Below are 18,433 nucleotides of genomic sequence, written 5' to 3'. Positions count from 1 at the left end.
GCAGGCAAATCTGCAGGCTGGAGAAGACCTAAGAAGACCATGTGCAGCCTCAGCCCCCTGCGCCTCATTAGTATAAGACTTCAAGGGTGATTACTGAAGAGCGAGTTCACAGATTTCTTCAGGAAATAAATGTAATCTGCATAACAGCCAAGTCTTACTTCAGCACCTGGCTCCTGCTGACAGGTCCTCGGTAAGTCCCGTTGGTCAGCTCTACCTGCACTACTGGTGCCACCTTCTTCATGGTGGTCTGACAACTGTTTGCTCTTGCTCTAATCATTACTTTTGTGCTGGTTGTCACTATACTATTGGGGCACAAGCACAGTTCGGAGTCACTCACCTGATATAGGAGGTCCAAGGAGTCCACCCACACTCTCAAGCATCTGGAGCAGTCCAAGAGCAGGAAGAACCCTCTGTGCCCCTACGACCCACGGGAGGGCAGAGAACACTCCAGGAGTCAGCGCCCCGGCACATAAGCCAAATGCAATGGCAGCAGCACCCATCTCTACATCTGTACCTGCCAGGGGGAGCAGCCCAAGGATCACACCGGAAAGACCTGTCCACAGGCTCAGCAGGTGTAGTGTATGTTTTGGGCTGAGATCAGACAACCAGCCAGCAAACAGGCGACCACCAACATCTGCTATGCCGACAAGAGACATTAAAAAAGCAGCCGGGCGATCTCCAATGCCTTTTGTCCGCATATGAGCAACCAAATGAGCAAAAGGCACAAAATAAGCAGCATTGATCAGGGTTATGGCTAGGCAGTAGCGTAGGAAAGCCAAATCACAAAGAAGTTCCCATCCCCAGAGGAAGGACCGATCAGAAGGGGAGTCACTGGAGGTCTGGAGGAAAGCCCCGCATGGCACAGAATGAAGAGCCACTCCAGACAGCAAAAGCATAGCCCCAGACCAGGAGTATTCTTCCACAAGGTACTGCAGGAGAGGTGTCAGAGCAAACGAGAAGACCCCAACACCAGTCAGCACAAATCCAGTAGCAAGAGACCGTCTACGTGAAAAGTAGCAAGTCACAGTGGCCATCGACGGTGAGAATATTAGCGCCCATCCAAGCCCTGCAGAAAGACAGATACAATGTTATCCCCTGCCCTAATCACATTTTAGCAGCCCGCCCACTCTCCCGTCATGTTGGCCACCCCACAAGTCAAGGTTCACAAAGGACTGGTTACCCGAGACGCCTCCGATGCTCAGGTAAAGTTGGTAGAGTTCAGTGGATAACGAGGCTAAAAACAAGCCAAGAGATGAGAGGAAACCTCCCAAGATGACTACAGGGCGAGATCCAAACCGAAGGGCGAGTGCACAGCCCAGGGGACCTGCAGACAAGAGAACAGCACCAGTCAGACAAGGGTCATGTGTGGGATCAGTCCTGCAATCTGGTTCCTGCCAGAATTCATGTATAGCATCACCTACAAGTGGTGATAAAGGAGAGATCATCTGCATACTTGTCCGCAAGGATATCACAAAGATGATTGGCATCCAAGCTATTTTACTGCCACTAGGACAGACAATCCACCAGTCTCTAGTGGGGCTCTCAATCAACACCCCATATTTCAGAGTCAGTTCCATTTTGGATGGAATAGGTTATACTTACTCATCAGTTGTTGAACTGCAACTGCACAAGATGTCACCCACGAGACACTTCCAGCTGGCGAGCCAAAATATTCCACAAATTCCGGAAAAAATATCCCAAAGGAACGGAGAGTTCCAAATACTAAGCCAGCCTGAAGGAAGCAGGAGAAGAGTAGCACGGTGCCCCATGTGTCCCTCATTTTCGGAAAGAAGAAAGACATTAAAACTAGAAGGCAAAAAGAGAAAAAAATCAGATCAATAAAGAACAGAAAGATGGACAGGACAGCAACATTCACAGCCAAAGCCAAGTGTGGGTATAAAGGAAGGTAGACAAGCGTTATACCATGCACAGATACCAGTATACATTACTGAGCTCTCATATCAGGGGACCTCTGGTGTAATCGTGGAAGACAAGGATTATTAATAAATGACAACATAATTAGTTCTCCAACAACTCTGCTCACTCCTTCCACGATTCCAGCATCTCACCCCACTCCTGGCACATGTCCCGTTACTCAGCTCGCTCACCAATCACAGGAATCACGATGATCACACCAAATCACAGGAACTACGATGAACACACGAAATCACAGGAACTACGATGAACACACAAAATCACAGGAACTACGATGAACACACGAAATCACAGGAACCAGGCTGATCACACCAAGTCACAAGAACCAGGCTGATCACACCAAGTCACAGATGCCAGGCTGATCACACCAATTCACAAGAACCAGGCTGATCATACCAAATCACAGAACCCACGATGATCACACCAAATCACAAGAACCAGGCTGATCACACCAAGTCACAGATGCCAGGCTGATCACACCAAATCACAGGAGCCACGATGATCACACCAAATCACAGGAACCAGGCTGATCACACCAAGTCACAGATGCCAGGCTGATCACACCAATTCACAAGAACCAGGCTGATCACAACAAGTCACAGAAGCCAGGCTGATCACACCAAATCACAAGAACCAGGCTGATCACAAGTCACAGAAGCCAGGCTGATCACACCAAATCACAGGAACCACGATGATCATACCAAATCACAGGAGCCACGATGATCACACCAAATCACAGGAACCACGATAATCACACCAAATCACAGGAACCACGATGATCACACCAAATCACAGGAACCACGATGATCACACCAAATCACAGGAGCCACGATGATCACACCAAATCACAGGAGCCACGATGATCACACCAAATCACAGGAACCACGATGATCATACCAAATCACAGGAGCCACGATGATCACACCAAATCACAGGAACCAGGCTGATCACACCAAATCACAGGAGCCACGATGATCACACCAAATCACAGGAACCACGATGATCACACCAAATCACAGGAACCACGATGATCACACCAAATCACAGGAACCACGATGATCACACCAAATCACAGGAACCACGATGATCACACCAAATCACAGGAACCACGATGATCACACCAAATCACAGGAACAACGATGATCACACCAAATTACAGGAACCAGGCTGATCACACCAAATCACAGGAACCACGATGATCACACAAAATCACAGGAACCAGGCTGATCACACCAAATCACAGAACCCACGATGATCACACCAAATCACAAGAACCAGGCTGATCAAACCAAATCACAAGAGCCAGGCTGATCACACCAAATCACAGGAGCCAGGCTGATCACACCAAATCACAGGAGCGACATTGATTAGTGTGATCAGCCTTGTTCATGTAACCATTGTGATCAGAGGAGCGACACTGACCACACCAAATCACAAGAACCAGGCTAATCACTGGAACCACACCAATCACTGGAGCCAGGTTGATTACTGGAATCGCAACAATCACCGGAAGCTCCCCAATCACACGAACTAGGCTGATCACACCAATCACCTGAGTCAAACTGATCACTGTAGCCACACTAATCACAGCAGTCACAGCAATGAATCGAGCACAAAAATCACATCAATCACAGAAGTCCCACAGATCACATCCTTCCCCCAGATCCCAGGGATCACTGTCAAGAACAGCCGAGAGATCAGGCAGATGTCACCGCTGCCATCAATTTGTCAAGGAACCAAGGGAAATAACGCAGATTTCCCAGGTAGTACCAATTTGTTAAGGAGAACACTAATATGTCAGGGAACAACATTCCAATATGTCAAGACAATTACGCAATTGGCTGACGATTGATGGACGAGGCCACGGCTGCTTCCACCAATAGGCCGGATATTAAGGAACTCAGAGTGAGCGTATGGTATAAACACCTCCGATTCCAAGGCATGGAATTTATAACTATATATATATATATTATACAAACATAAATACTGTATACACACATACATACAGTGGATACGGAAAGTATTCAGACCCATTTAAATTTTTCACTATTTCGCTGCAGCCATTTGGTAAATTCAAAAAAGTTAGTTTTTTTTCTCATTAACCCCTTCACTACCAAGGGTGGTTTGCACGTTAACTCCCGGGCCAATTTTTACAATTCTGACCACTGTCCCTTTATGAGGTAATAACTCTGAAACGCTTCCATGGATCCCGGTGATTCTGACATTGTTTTCTCGTGACATATTGTACTTCATGTTAGTGGTAAAATTTCATTCATATAACTTGCGTTTATTTGTGAAAAAAATGGACATTTGGCAAAAAAATTTAAAATTTCGCAATTTTCCAACTTTGAATTTTTATGCCCTTAAATCACAGAGATACGGCACACAAAAAACTTAATAAATAACATTTCCCACATGTTTACTTTACATCAGCACAATTTTGGAACCAAAATTTTTTTTTGTTAGGAAGTTATAAAGGTTAAAAGTTGACCGGCGATTTCTCATTTTTACACAATTTATTTTTACGGACAACATCACATTTGAAGCCACTTTGAGGGGTCTATATGATAGAAAATACCCAAAAGTGACACCATTCTAAAAACTGAACCCCTTAAGGTGCTAAAAACCACATTCAAGAAGTTTATTAACCCTTCAGGTGCTTCACAGGAATTTTTTTGAATATTAAAAAAAAATGAACATTTAACTTTTTTTCACAAAAAAAATACTTCAGGTTCAATTTTTTTTATTTTACCAATGGTAACAGGAGAAATTGGACTGTAAGAGTTATTGTGCAATTTGTCCTGAGTACGCTGACACCCCATATGTGGGAGAAAACTACTGTATGGGCACACGTCGGGGCTCGGAAGGGAAGGAGTGACGTTTTGGAATGCAGACTTTGATGGATTGGTCTGCGGGTGTCATGTGCGTTTGGAGAGCCCCTGATGTACCTAAACTATTGAAACTCCCCACAAGTGACCCCATTTTGGAAACTAGACCCCCCACAGAACTTATCTAGATGTGTGGTGAGCACTTTGAACCCCCAAGTGCTTCACAGAAGTTTATAACGCCTGGGCGTGAAAATAAAAAAAATCATTTTTTTTCCACAAAAATGATATTTTTGTCCCCATTTTTTTTTTCTAAGGGTAACAGGAGAAATTGGACCCCAAAAGTTGTTTTGCAATTTGTCCTGAGTAGGCTGATACCCTACATGTGAGGGTAAACCACTGTTTGGGCGCATGGCAGAGCTTGGAAGGGAAGGAGCACCATTTGACTTTTTCAACTCAGAATTGGCTGGAATTGAGATCAGACGCCATGTTGCATTTGGAGAGCCCCTGATGTGCCCAAACAGTGGAAACCCCCAATTATAACTCCAACCCTAACCCCAACACACCCCTAACCCTGATGTGCCCAAACAGTGGAAACCCCCAATTCTAACTCCAACCCGAACCCCAACACACCTCTAACCCTGATGTGCCCAAACAGTGGAAACCCCCAATTCTAACTCCAACCCGAACCCCAACACACCCCTAACCCTAATCTCAGCCCTAACCCTAACAGGAAAATGGAAATACATTTTTTATTTTATTATTTTTCCCTCACTAAGGGGGTGATAACGGGGGGTTTGATTTACTATTTATGGCGGTTTTTATGTTTGGCGGCTGTCACACGCTAAAAGACGCTTTTTATTGTAAAAATAGTTTTTGCATCACCACATATTGAGAGCTATAATTTTTCCGTATTTTGACCCACAGAGTCATGTGAGGTCTTATTTTTTGCGGGACGCGTTGACGTTTTTATTGATACCATTTTCGGGCACGTGACATCTTTTGATCGCTTTTCATTCCGATTTTTGGGACGCAGAATGAACAAAAACCAGCATTTCATGAATTTCTTTTGGGGGGTGCGTTTACGTGGCTCAGTGGTTAGCGCTGCAGCCTTGCAGCGCTGGGGTCCTGGGTCCGAATCCCACCAAGGACAACATCTGCAAGGAGTTTGTATGTTCTCCCCGTGTTTGCATGGGTTTCCTCCGGGTACTCTGGTTTCCTCCCACATTCTAAAGACATACTAATAGGGAATTTAGATTGTGAGTCCCATCGGGGACAGTGATGATAATGTGTGCAAACTGTAAACGGAATATGTCAGTACGGTTACAGTGATACCTCATTTATGTCTTTTTATGTTTTGTCGGTTTTATGCAATGAAAACTATTTTATATAAAAAATAAATTATTTTTGTATCGCATTATTCTGCGAGCTATAACTTTTTTATTTTTTCGCTGATGATGCTGTGTGATGGCTCGTTTTTTGCGGGACAAGATGACGTTTTCAGGGGTACCATGGATATTTATATGCGTCTTTTTGATCGCGCGTTATTGCACTTTTTGTTCGGCGGTATGATAAAGCATTTTTTGCTTCATTTTTTATTTTTTAAGGGGTTGGCTAAAGGGGTTAACAAATGGGACAGTTTTATAGGGCGGATCGTTATGGACGCGACGATACCTAATATGTGTACTTTTATTGTTTTTTTTTTATTTCCAAAAAATGAATTTATTAGGGAATTTTTTTTTTTAATTTAGCGATTTAAAATTATTTTTACACTTTTTTTTTTTAAACTTTATTACATTGTCCCAGGGGGGACATAACTGTCCTGTGACAGATCGCTGATCACAGATCACTGTGACAGATCAGCGATCTGTCACAGGCAGTGCCGAAGGCTTCCTCATGCCTGCGCTTTGCAGGCAGTGAGGAAGTGAGCTCCCTACAGGCCCCCGAAGGTCCCCGTCGCCATCTTGGATCCGGGGACCTGTAGGGAAGGAGTCCCCCGCAGCAGCGCTGCACACTGCGCTGATGTGGGGGTCTCAGGGAAGCACGGAGGGAGCCCCCTCCCTGCCGATGCTTCCCTTTAACCCCCGGTACACCGCAATCGTGTTTGATTGCGGTGTGCAAGGGGTTAATGTGTCGGGGGCGGTCCGTGACCTCCCCTGACACATTGTGCTGGGTGTCAGCTGTGATAATCACTTGACACCCGGCCGCGATCATCGGCGCTCACCACGTGGGCGCCGCTGATCGCTATGACGTAATATTCCGTCCATGGGACTTAGGTCCAGGGTCACATGGACGGAATATTACGTCCATTGTAGGAAAGGGGTTAATGTACACTCTGCACCCCCCCCCCCTTCATCTTGACTGAAAAAAAAAAAAAAAAACCAGAAATTTTTGCAAATTTATTAAAAAATAAAAACTGAAATTTCCCATGGTCATAAGTATTCAGCCCCTTTGCTCAGTGTTGAGTAGACGCACCTTTTGAGCTGGTACAGCCATGAGTCTTCTTTGGAATCATGCAACGAGTTTGTCACCCCTGGATTTGGGGATCCTCGGCCATTCTTCCTCGCAGATCCTCTCCAGTTCCGTCAGGTTGGATGGTGATCGTTGGTGGACAGCCATTTTCAGATCTCTCCAGAGATGCTCCATTGGGTTTAGGTCAGGGCTCTGGCTGGGCCAGTCAAGAATGGTCAGAGTTTTTCTGAAGCCACTCCTTTGTTATGTTAGCTGCGTGCTTAGGGTCATTGTCTTGTTGTTCGGCCAAGTCTGAGGTCCAGAGCACTCTGGAAGAGATTTTCATCCAGGAGATTTCTGTATTTGGCCGCGTTCATGTTTCCTTCAATTGCAACCAGTCGTCCTGTCCCTGCAGCTTAAAAACACCCCCATAGCATGATGCTGCCACCACCATGTTTCACTGTTGGCATTGTATTGGGCAGGTGATGAGCAGCGCCTGGTTTTCTCCACACAAACCGCTTTAGAATTATCACCAAAAAGTTCTATCTTCATCTCATCAGACCAGAGAACCTTATTTCTCATAGTCTGGGAGTCTTTCATGTGTTTTTAGTAAACTCTATGCGGGCTTTCATATGTCTGGCACTGAGGAGAGGCTTCCGTCAGGCCACTCTGCCATAAACGCCCGACTGGTGGAGGGCTGCAGTGATAGTTGACTTTGAGGATTTTTCTCCCATCTGCCTACTGCATCTGTGGAGCTCAGCCACGGTGATCTTGGGGTTCTTCTTTACCTCTCTCACCAAGGCTCTTCTCCCACGATTGCTCAGTTTGGCTGGACGGCCAGGTCTAGGAAGACTTCTGTGGTCCCAAACTTCTTCCATTTAAGGTATGTAGAAGAAAACTTGGCACTCAGGTAGTGAAAAAATGAAATATACATTTATTTGCATCCAGACAATCTGTTATTGAACGTTTTCGGTCCAAAATTGGACCTTCATCAGAATAATCTTTTATCCGGATGGAGAATACAAGTACATGTAGAGTAAACAAGAAATATAATAAAAAACTAGTGTCAGATAATGCACAGGTATACAAACAGCTTGTAGATAAAATTTATACATCAAGTACCGAATACAGCGTGTAGCAATCGGTGCATATCGTACTAGACCTACTATTAGGTGCGAGCATCAAATATATACGAAGTGGGGGGCGTGGCTATGCAGCCGAGAAGAGAGGACGCACGCTGTGGAAGCTCCCAAACATCCTGCTTTATCCTGTACCTGAGGCCTTGTCATCACGTCATACCCGGCGGCGCTCGGGACCTATGGACACCGGGACCCCCCCGCGGGAGGGCGCAGGACGGCTCTCGTGAGCAGGCGGGCGGAAAGGGCGACGGGGCCTGCATGACGCGGCGGCCATCTTAGACACGCGCTCCATCAGTGAGAGCTGCAGCGTCCAGCCTCCTTTGCTACAACGTTACCGGGTGGTGACCCACATCCTGAGGACTTGAGGGGATATGCGGTGAGTGCCCTGGAAAAATTGGGCCCGGCGTTCCCCTCCTCCCATCAATAGACTCACTCTACCCGTTGGCGCTATTATTGTGGGGACCTCTACACCCCCCCACCACGGCTGTCACTGCAGGTGCTGCGGATTTCTCCCCCCTCCGGCCACAGTAAACCTCATTGACATAACATCAGGCATCGCCCTCACCAATTTATGTGACCCCCCCCTACATGGGAGCTGCTCCCGGGCCATAAGCACTAGCCCTGCCGTGCTTATAACTGGAGGGGAATAATCCCCAGAGTATACATCTCTAGTCATCCTGTTGTGCCGCACCGCCATTGATCATGAATCGATCTAAAGGATCAGCAGGAGAAAAATTAAAAGTTTGCCAGACCTGACCCCGCTGAAGGTGCGCGGTCTCTCAGAAATAACCCTTATGGGTTCGCGTAAAAATCATCTCTCTGGGGGTGAGGAGAATGAGCAGGAAGAACTGACCCTCAAACAGGCGTCCGAACAGCTGATGCAGGCCATCTCCCTAACTAGGACATCCCTGACTGGGAAAATAGAGGACGTTTACACTGAGGTGGGGCGAATCCGACAAGACATGCAGGCCATGAGGGGACGCATTACGGAAGTGGAGACAAGAGTGTCCCAGGTAGAAGACACCATCACATCTATGGAGCCCAAGTTATAGGTGGCAGCCTCTATGAATGCCTGGAAGCAGAAAGCGGACGATCTGGAGAATAGAATGTGTCGGAACAATATCCGTGTCATTGGTCTGCCGGAACGCTCAGAAGGTCAGCATCCTGAGCAATTTCTGGAGCGATGGCTCAAGGCCTCTCTGGGAGATGAATTCTCTTCAGTATTCGCTGTTGAAAGGGCTCACAGGGTCCCTACAAAACCCCTTCCTCCGGGAGCCCCACCTAGACCTTTCCTGGCACGTCTCCTCAACTGTAAAAGACAGAGACACCATTCTGGGTCTCGCACTGCAAAAAAACCCCATCAAGTTTGATAATGCTGTGAACTCGATTTTCCCGGATTTTTCCATGGAACTTCAGAAACAGCGGGCACAATTCATCGAAATAAAGAAGTCGCTCAGGGAGAGGAACATTATGTACTTCATGATCTATCCGGCCCGGGGGTTTCTCCGTGTTTTTCACGGATCCAGCGGAGGTGACTGAGTGGCTGTGGTCCTATAAGGGATCCCCTGCAAAGGAATCCTAATGTACTTGCTGCCAACCTGAATCCTTCAACTAAAGGCCTAGTTGGGGCTTCCTCGGCAGGTATCCAGTTACCAACAATACCGGACACTGTGTTCAGTGATGGTATCCCCTAGTTTGCTTTTTGATAGGAGCGTGGGACTCTGCTCCTATATTGTTAGGTTCTTAATCTGTTTTCTTCTTTCCAATAGTTTTAATTTTTAATTGTTATTCAGGCAGATGTCGCAGCCAATGGCAGGCCTGCTCTCTATGTGATGTCTCTAAATTCTGCTCGGGCAGTAATATGCACCATATTCAGAGAAGCAAAAAATGCGTTCTGAATTTAATTTCTATAGCGCCGACATATTCCGCAGCACTTTACATTTCAGAGGGGATTTGTACAGACAATAGACATTACAGCATAACAATAATCACATAGATCATAACAGATACCAAGAGGAGTGAGGGCCCTGCTCGCAAGCTTACAGTCTATGAGGAAAGGGGAGACACGAAATAATATGTATGACCTGGAATGTGAGGGGTATTAAAACCCCCCGGAAGAAAATTAAGGTGTTCTCACAGATAAGGCAGTATCGCCCTCACATTGTGGCCTTGGTGGAGACGCACCTGACCAGAGATACAGCTCGGTGCGTGCAGAAACTGTGGGCACAATGGTTATTCATGCATTCCATACCAGCTATTCAATGGGGGTTTCGCTACTGATACATAGGGACGTTAGGTGGGAGGCCTGGAGGGATCCTGAGGGGTGTTTTGTATTTGTACATGCACTAATTAACTCTAGGAAATATGTTATTTTGTGTATTTATAACCCCCCCCCAGCTAACATGTCAATTCTCCAGAAGGTGATGAGTTTTGCCCTGAACTATCCAGATGCAGATGTCATCTGCATGGGGGATTTCAATCTGGTCATGAATAACCGTCTTGATAGACTGAGATTGGGTGATGGGATACAGGGAGAGACCCCCCGCCAGCTACATCCCAACTGTCACAGTTCATGGAGGGTAGCGGATGGCTGGATCGATGGAGAACGCGACACCCCGAGACGAAGGAGTATACTTGCCATTCATCCAGTAAGCGCTCCCTGTCGCGTATAGACTATATATTTGGATCCAGCGTACTAGCAATGTGGGTGGATAATATAGAACATGGCAGTAGGGGGACCTCAGATCATAGTCCGGTCGTTCTTAAACTTAAATACGGACCGCTAAATAATAGGATAACATGGAAATTGAACCCTTTCTGGTTGAAGTTGGTGGAGTCGCCCGATAGAACGCTCGATCAGTTGCATTGCTTCATCTCGTCCCACCCTGAACCCCGGAATATTAATTTATTTTGGGATGCCCTTAAGGCAGATTTGAGTAGTTGCTTATCCTCTACGATCTCTTACATCAAGCAGGTGACATCGAGGGAGGATGATGAGATGGAGCAACGACTGAAAGATTCGAAGGCCGCATACATATCTGATCAAACTAGCGGCAATAGGGTGGGGTGGTTGGCTGCTCAAAGGTTATACACCCAACACAGACACTAAATCCAAGCGTAAATTATTTTTTGCCTGCCAATCCTACTTTGAGTTGGGGAATCAGGCAAGTAAATTCTTGGCCTACTTGGTGCGTCAACATAACACTACTAACACAATATTACAGATTCGTAGCTTAGATGGCACTTTGGTATCCTCAACTGAAGAAATACTGAGCTGCATTCACAATTACTAAAGATCATTGTACGATTCTAAAAGTGACATTAATGGTCAGGGGTGTCTAGACTACCTGTCAGATATCACATTTCCCACACTAATCCCTTCCCAGCGGGCCTTTATGGACGCTGAATTCACCTTGGAGGAGATAGAGAATGCTATAGGGGACATGGCCTCTGGGAAGGCCCCTGGGCCGGATGGGTTTCCCATCGAGCTATACAGGAAATACCGGGAGATATTAGTGCCACTTTTGTTGATGGTGTTTCGGGGGATTTGGAGGAGGGGGGACCTATGCTGGAGTCCTTCTACGAGGCTAATATAAAAGTGCTTAAAAAGGAGGGGAAGGACCCTTTAGACTGTGGATCTTATCGGCCCATATCATTAGTAAATGTGGACTATAAGATTTTTACGAAAATCTTGGCCACCAGGTTGAACTCAATTATACTGGAACTTATACACCCTGACCAAACCGGTTTTATGCCAGGTAAGAGCACTTCCATCAATATTAGACAAGTCCAATCGGTGGTCCATTATAGCTCTCTGGTACCAGACAATAAATGGGCATTGGCATCGCTGGATGCGGCCAAGGCTTTTGACTTCCTTGAGTGGCCCTTCCTCTATGTGTGTTTATAGAAATATGGATTTGGCGACAGGTTTCTAAAATGGGTCTATTATATATGAAACCCAAAGCCCGTGTCTTTGTAAGTAGCTCCATATCTGAGTCCTTTTCACTACATAGGGGAACCCGTCAGGGGTGTCCCCTGTCCCCGGCCCTTTTTGCTCTTGTGATCGAGGCATTGGCAATTCGCATAAGATCTTCCCCTGTTATTGAGGGCATAGAAATAGCGGGTCGAGTAGACGCCATAGGCTTATACGCTGATGATACGGTGATATTTATGGACGGAGCAGAGGAAACACTGACACGGCTGATTGCCACTATAAATGAATTCAGTAAATATTCCGGCTTGTATATAAATTGGGAGAAATCTGCCCTGATGCCTTCTCTCCCATGCCCTGATGCCACGAGACCCTCTCCTCATTTCCCATTGTACCCAGTTTTAAATATCTGGGTGTCCATATATCTCAGAGCAGAACGCTTGATTTGTGGCTTAACATGCATCCATTGCTTGAAATGGTTAAAGTTAAATTCACAATTTGGAGTAAACTCCCGCTATCTGTAGCCGGACGCATTAACTTAATCAAGATGACACTGCTCCCTAAGCTCAGCTACTCTCTTCAGCACAGTGCCTGGTGGTGCCCAGGTCCTTCTTTGCGAATCTGAACTCCCAAATTACGTCCTTTATACGGGGGAAAACTAGGCCCAAACTCAGGCTGCCTGCAAAGACCTAAAAAGGGGGGCAGCGCTACCAGACTTTTCTCTGTACTATCTGGCTGGACAGGCCGGAGCTACAGTTAGGTCCATATATATTTGGACAGACACTTTTCTAATTTTGGCTCTAGACATTACCACAATGAATTCTAAACAAAACCATTCAGCTGCAGTTGAAGTTCAGACTTTCCGCTTTCACTGGAGGGTGTCCACATTAACACTGGATGAAGGGTTTAGGAGTTTCAGCTCCTTAAGATGAGCCACCCTGTTTTTAACCCCTTCATGACCCAGCCTATTTTGACCTTAATGACCTGGCCATTTTTTGCAATTCTGACCAGTGTCCCTTTATGAGGTAATAACTCAGGAACGCTTCAACGCATCCTAGCGATTCCGAGATGGTTTTTTCGTGACATATTGGGCTTCATGTTAGTGGTAAATTTAGGTTGATAATTTTTGCGTTTATTTGTGAAAAAAATAGGTATTAGACCTACCAGTAATGATGTTTCCAGGAGTCCATCCTGACAGCACCATGGAGGACGTCCTCCTCCTCCTTACAGGGACAGGAAAGCACACGAGAGGTTAAAAGGTCATGTCCCACCCCCTCTCCCTCAGTGATTTAACAAGTACCATAAGGTGGATGATGCTAGTAACAGTTTAATGAAACAATCATATTACAGCATATGACATAACATAATACATTGTAGTATAACACAACCGGGAGGGAACTACCCGTGCTGTCAGGATGGACTCCTGGAAACATCATTACCGGTAGGTCTAATGCCTATTTTCCAGGACGTCCACCTGACAGCACCATGGAGAGTACCAAAGCACCTCCTCAGGGTGGGATTACCGCCTGGAGAACCTTTCTCACGAATGCGGTCTGTTGACCAGCTAACACATCAAGCTTGTAGTGCTTGCAGAATGTATTAAGACTGGCCCAGGTTGCTGCTCTACAGATTTGACCAACCGACGCCCCAGCCCGTTCGGCCCATGAGGCCGATACCGCCCTCGTAGAGTGGGCCTTTATGGAATCTGCACAAAAAACAATGGAGGCAGCTATTCAAACCGACATCCAAAAAGGAGAAGAGAACCATAAATATGACAAACAATTTTGTTTATTAAACAGTAAAAATATTTAAAAGAGCTACCAAATATTTAATTCCAAACATATACCCCTGGGGGGCAGCATCAACTAAGGCATATATAAATTTACAATATAGTCTTTATATGATAATATCGCTCAAAAAACATAAGAGCACAATATTATAAGCACACCACTTATGGGGATAATAAGTGGATGACAAAAAGGAATCCAATTAAACCGAGCCACAGTCATGCATACTCACTATATACCTCAATGTCATATACCTCCAATTATCTTAATCCTTGTCCAATAAATAAGTGCTATACGCACAAGTGTACCCAAATATAATGGTGTACTTAAAGTATAAGCAAGAATATGTGCCGTTCGTGGTGCTGTCCCCGCGCCCCGACGCGCGTTTCGCCCGCTTGCTTCTTCCGGGGGCGTGACCCAATGAGTTGGGGAGGTGTTTTTATACAGACAAGGACCAATGAGGGTGCCGATAAAGTGATGAGTCATCCAGGGCTTTAGACGGCGCATGCGTCGATCATACAGCTCCATTGCATTTAAACCACACTTCCTGACATGCGCTAAAGTAAACAGCGTGGGGCAACCCACGCGCGTTACCACAGCAGCGCCGTAGGAAGTGTTTGGAGCGTTGACCATAACGCATGCGCACTAGCTCAAGATGTCCTCAGAATGAGAAATAACCCAACTCCTTAACAAAATTCAAGTGCGCCTGCGCATTCATACTAATAACGTGAAAAGAAAGAAGATCACCAAAGGATGCCCGTGCCTAAAGAATGATTTAATATAAATCATAAATAACAAGGAGAAATGAACAATGTGCCATAAAAGACTATATAATATAAATTATTACATAATAAGTGACAGATATTGTGCACAGATTACATATTTACAAAAGAAAACTATAAATATCCTAATAAATTACTATTATTGATTTATTACAGTGATATGTGAATCAGCATCATATCAGAAAAGCTACCTCAACGTAGCCATATATACCATTGTGATATTAAAGTGCCATATAATATAATTGCACTGTAACATAATAATAACAACAATAAGGCAACCATAAAATGGTCCCATATACCATCCTAATATACAATGACCATACCAATGTGCAATAACTAAAAAATTAAAACAAATTTTATATCATAATTATTAATTTTATTAAAGTGCATATCAGGGTTGTATGTGAGACCATCTCATGGTTGCCTTATTGCTATTGTTGTGTCACAGTGCGATTATATATGGCACTTTGATATTGCAGTGGCATATGTGGCTGCGTTGGGGTGGTTTCATTTATGTGATGCTGACTTACATGTCACTTTAATAAAATTAATTATGATATAAATTTTTTTTTAATTTTTTAGTTATTGCACATTGGTATGGTCATTGTATATTAGGATGGTATATGGGACCATTTTATGGTTGCCTTATTGTTGTTATTATGTTACAGTGCAATTATATGGCACTTTAATATCACAATGGTATATATGGCTACGTTGAGGTAGCTTTTCTTATATGATGCTGATTCACATATCACTGTAATAAATCAATAATAGTAATTTATTAGGATATTTATAGTTTTCTTTTGTAAATATGTAATCTGTGCACAATATCTGTCACTTATTATGTAATAATTTATATTATATAGTCTTTTATGGCACATTGTTCATTTCTCCTTGTTATTTATGATTTATATTAAATCATTCTTTAGGCACGGGCATCCTTTGGTGATCTTCTTTCTTTTCACGTTATTAGTATGAATGCGCAGGCGCACTTGAATTTTGTTAAGGAGTTGGGTTATTTCTCATTCTGAGGACATCTTGAGCTAGTGCGCATGCGTTATGGTCAACGCTCCAAACACTTCCTACGGCGCTGCTATGGTAACGCGCGTGGGTTACACCACGCTATTTACTTTAGCGCATGTCAGGAAGTGTGGTTTAAATGCAATGGAGCTGTATGATCGACGCATGCGCCGTCTAAAGCCCTGGATGACTCATCACTTTATCGGCACCCTCATTGGTCCTTGTCTGTATAAAAACACCTCCCCAACTCATTGGGTCACGCCCCCAGAAGAAGCAAGCGGGCGAAACGCGCGTCGGGGCGCGGAGACAGCACCACGAACGGCACATATTCTTGCTTATACTTTAAGTACACCATTATATTTGGGTACACTTGTGCGTATAGCACTTATTTATTGGACAAGGATTAAGATAATTGGAGGTATATGACATTGAGGTATATAGTGAGTATGCACGACTGGCTCGGTTTAATTGGATTCCTTTTTGTCATCCTCTTATTATACACTTATTATCCCCATAAGTGGTGTGCTTATAATATTGTGCTCTTATGTTTTCTGAGCGATATTATCATATAAAGACTATATTGTAAATTTATATATGCCTTAGTTGATGCTGCCCCCCAGGGGTATATGTTTGGAATTAAATATTTGGTAGCTCTTTTAAATATTTTTACTGTTTAATAAACAAAATTGTTTGTCATATTTATGGTTCTCTTCTCCTTTTTGGATGTCGGTTTGAATAGCTGCCTCCATTGTTTTTTGTGCAATTGTATGGAAGTGCCATTTTTTCAATATTGTGGACATTTAGTGGATTATTTCTTTATGGAATCTGGCGGGTTGGCGCCTTCAGCTTGGTAGGTGTCCGAGATTACTGAGGTAATCCAGCGCGCGATGGACGCCTTAGAGGCCCTCTTCCCCTTATTTCTACCCCCAAAAAGGATGAACAGGTTTGGGTCGATGCGCGCCTCACATCCAGCGAGTGAAGACGCTGCTCCTTTTCATTACGGGGATCACAGAAAGATGGTAACACTACCTCTTGGTTTAGATTTTTTGGAGAGGCTACCTTTGGGGTAAATGCCGGGTCTAATCTTAAGATTATACGGTCGTCTCTTCTCTGGAGATATGGGTCCTTAGTGGACAGGGCCTGGATCTCCCCTATTCTTTTGGCCGTGGTAATGGCTACTAGGAAGGCCATTTTACGAGTGAGAGCAGAGATGGTTATTTTCTCACCGAGAGCGTAGGGGTCTGTACAGAGAAACCTAAGTACCAGGCCCAGGTCCCAAGGCGGGGTGCGCTGCCTAATCGTGGGGTGCAGGCGCTGTGTGGCTCTTATAAATCTTATTACCCAGGGATATGAAGCTAACTGGTAATCGAAGAAGGCGCTCAAGGCTGAAATCTGGACCTTTAGAGTGCTGGGCTTAAGGCCTTTATTAAAACCTGCCTGCAAAAAGCTTAATATGCTAGGGAGGTCAGGGGTGCCTGCCACAAGATCGGACCTGGCACCCTCCAGACAGAATCTTTTCCATATCTTTCGATAGATTGCGGATGTCACCTGTTTCCTACTGGCCTGTAGGGTGGATATGACCTGATCCGACAATCCCTTTGCCTTCAGGATGTCCCTCTCAGGATTCAAGCCGATAGGTGGAGTCTTGCTGGGTTCGGGTGGTGGATCGGGCCCTGGTGGATGATGTCCTTCCACGGGGGGTAGATCGACTGGATTTCCCACCGCCATGGCTCCTAGAAGGGGAAACCAGCTTCTCTTCGGCCAGTATGGAACGATCAACATCACTCTCGCGTGGTCCTCGTGTATCTTCCTGAGCACTGCTGGTATGAGAGCCAGTGGTGGGAACGCATAAGAGAGGGATTCTCCCCAAGTCTGGCTCAGGGCGTCTACACCTTCTGGGTGGTCAGCTGGATTCAGGGAGTAGAATCTGGGGACCTTCGAGTTCTTTCGGCTTGCAAAAAGATCTATACTGGGGGTCCCCCAACGCTGACAAAGATGGTCGAAGAGTTCTACGTTCAGTTCCCACTCTGTCGGGTGGATCCGTTGTCTGCTCAAGTAGTCGGCTACTTCGTTCTGAGAACCTTCTAGGTGTACTGCGGTCACAGATTGGACTGTTCGTTCCGCCCAAGCGAATATTTTTTCCGCTAGGGCCTGTAGTGGTTGATGTCTGGTCCCTCCCTGGTGCTTCAGGAATGCCACTGCCGTTATTATTGTCGGATAATATGTGGACGTGACGATTCTTTAGTACCGACTGGTTTCTCCGCAACGCTTCCCAAACCGCGAAGAGCTCTCTGAAATTGGAGGATCTGGTCCTGATGCCTACTGGCCATTTCCCTTGGAAGATCTTCCCTTCTATGTGGGCTCCCCATCCCCACGCGCTGGTGTCTGTGGTGACTACCACGTATGGAGAGGTTGTCCATTGTACTCCCACCTGAAAGTTTCTGGACTGTGTCCACCACCGAAGGGACTCCTTCACTCGTTCTGGCAGCCTTAGGGGTTTGTCTAGCGACGCCTGACTTCTGTCCCACTTTGCGAGGATCTCTCTCTGAAAACCAAAAGCAAA

The 18,433-nt window shown here is 45.4% G+C and overlaps 1 protein-coding gene across 1 annotated transcript in view; it reads right to left on the bottom strand.

Annotated features, from left to right (window-relative positions):
- LOC141076766 (monocarboxylate transporter 13-like) overlaps positions 1-18,433 on the bottom strand; it is a 115,355-nt gene that overhangs the window by 7,238 nt on the left and 89,684 nt on the right. Inside the window, 3 exon segments of the mRNA XM_073564059.1 lie at positions 338-1,066; positions 1,181-1,324; positions 1,603-1,806. Coding sequence (XP_073420160.1) covers positions 338-1,066; positions 1,181-1,324; positions 1,603-1,806 — 1,077 coding nt within the window.

The sequence above is a fragment of the Dendrobates tinctorius genome, unplaced genomic scaffold (genome assembly GCF_039654945.1).
Source record: "Dendrobates tinctorius isolate UK_male_01 unplaced genomic scaffold, ASM3965494v1 ptg000424l, whole genome shotgun sequence".
Lineage (NCBI taxonomy): Eukaryota > Metazoa > Chordata > Amphibia > Anura > Dendrobatidae > Dendrobates > Dendrobates tinctorius.
This window is presented reverse-complemented; position numbering and strand designations above follow the sequence as displayed.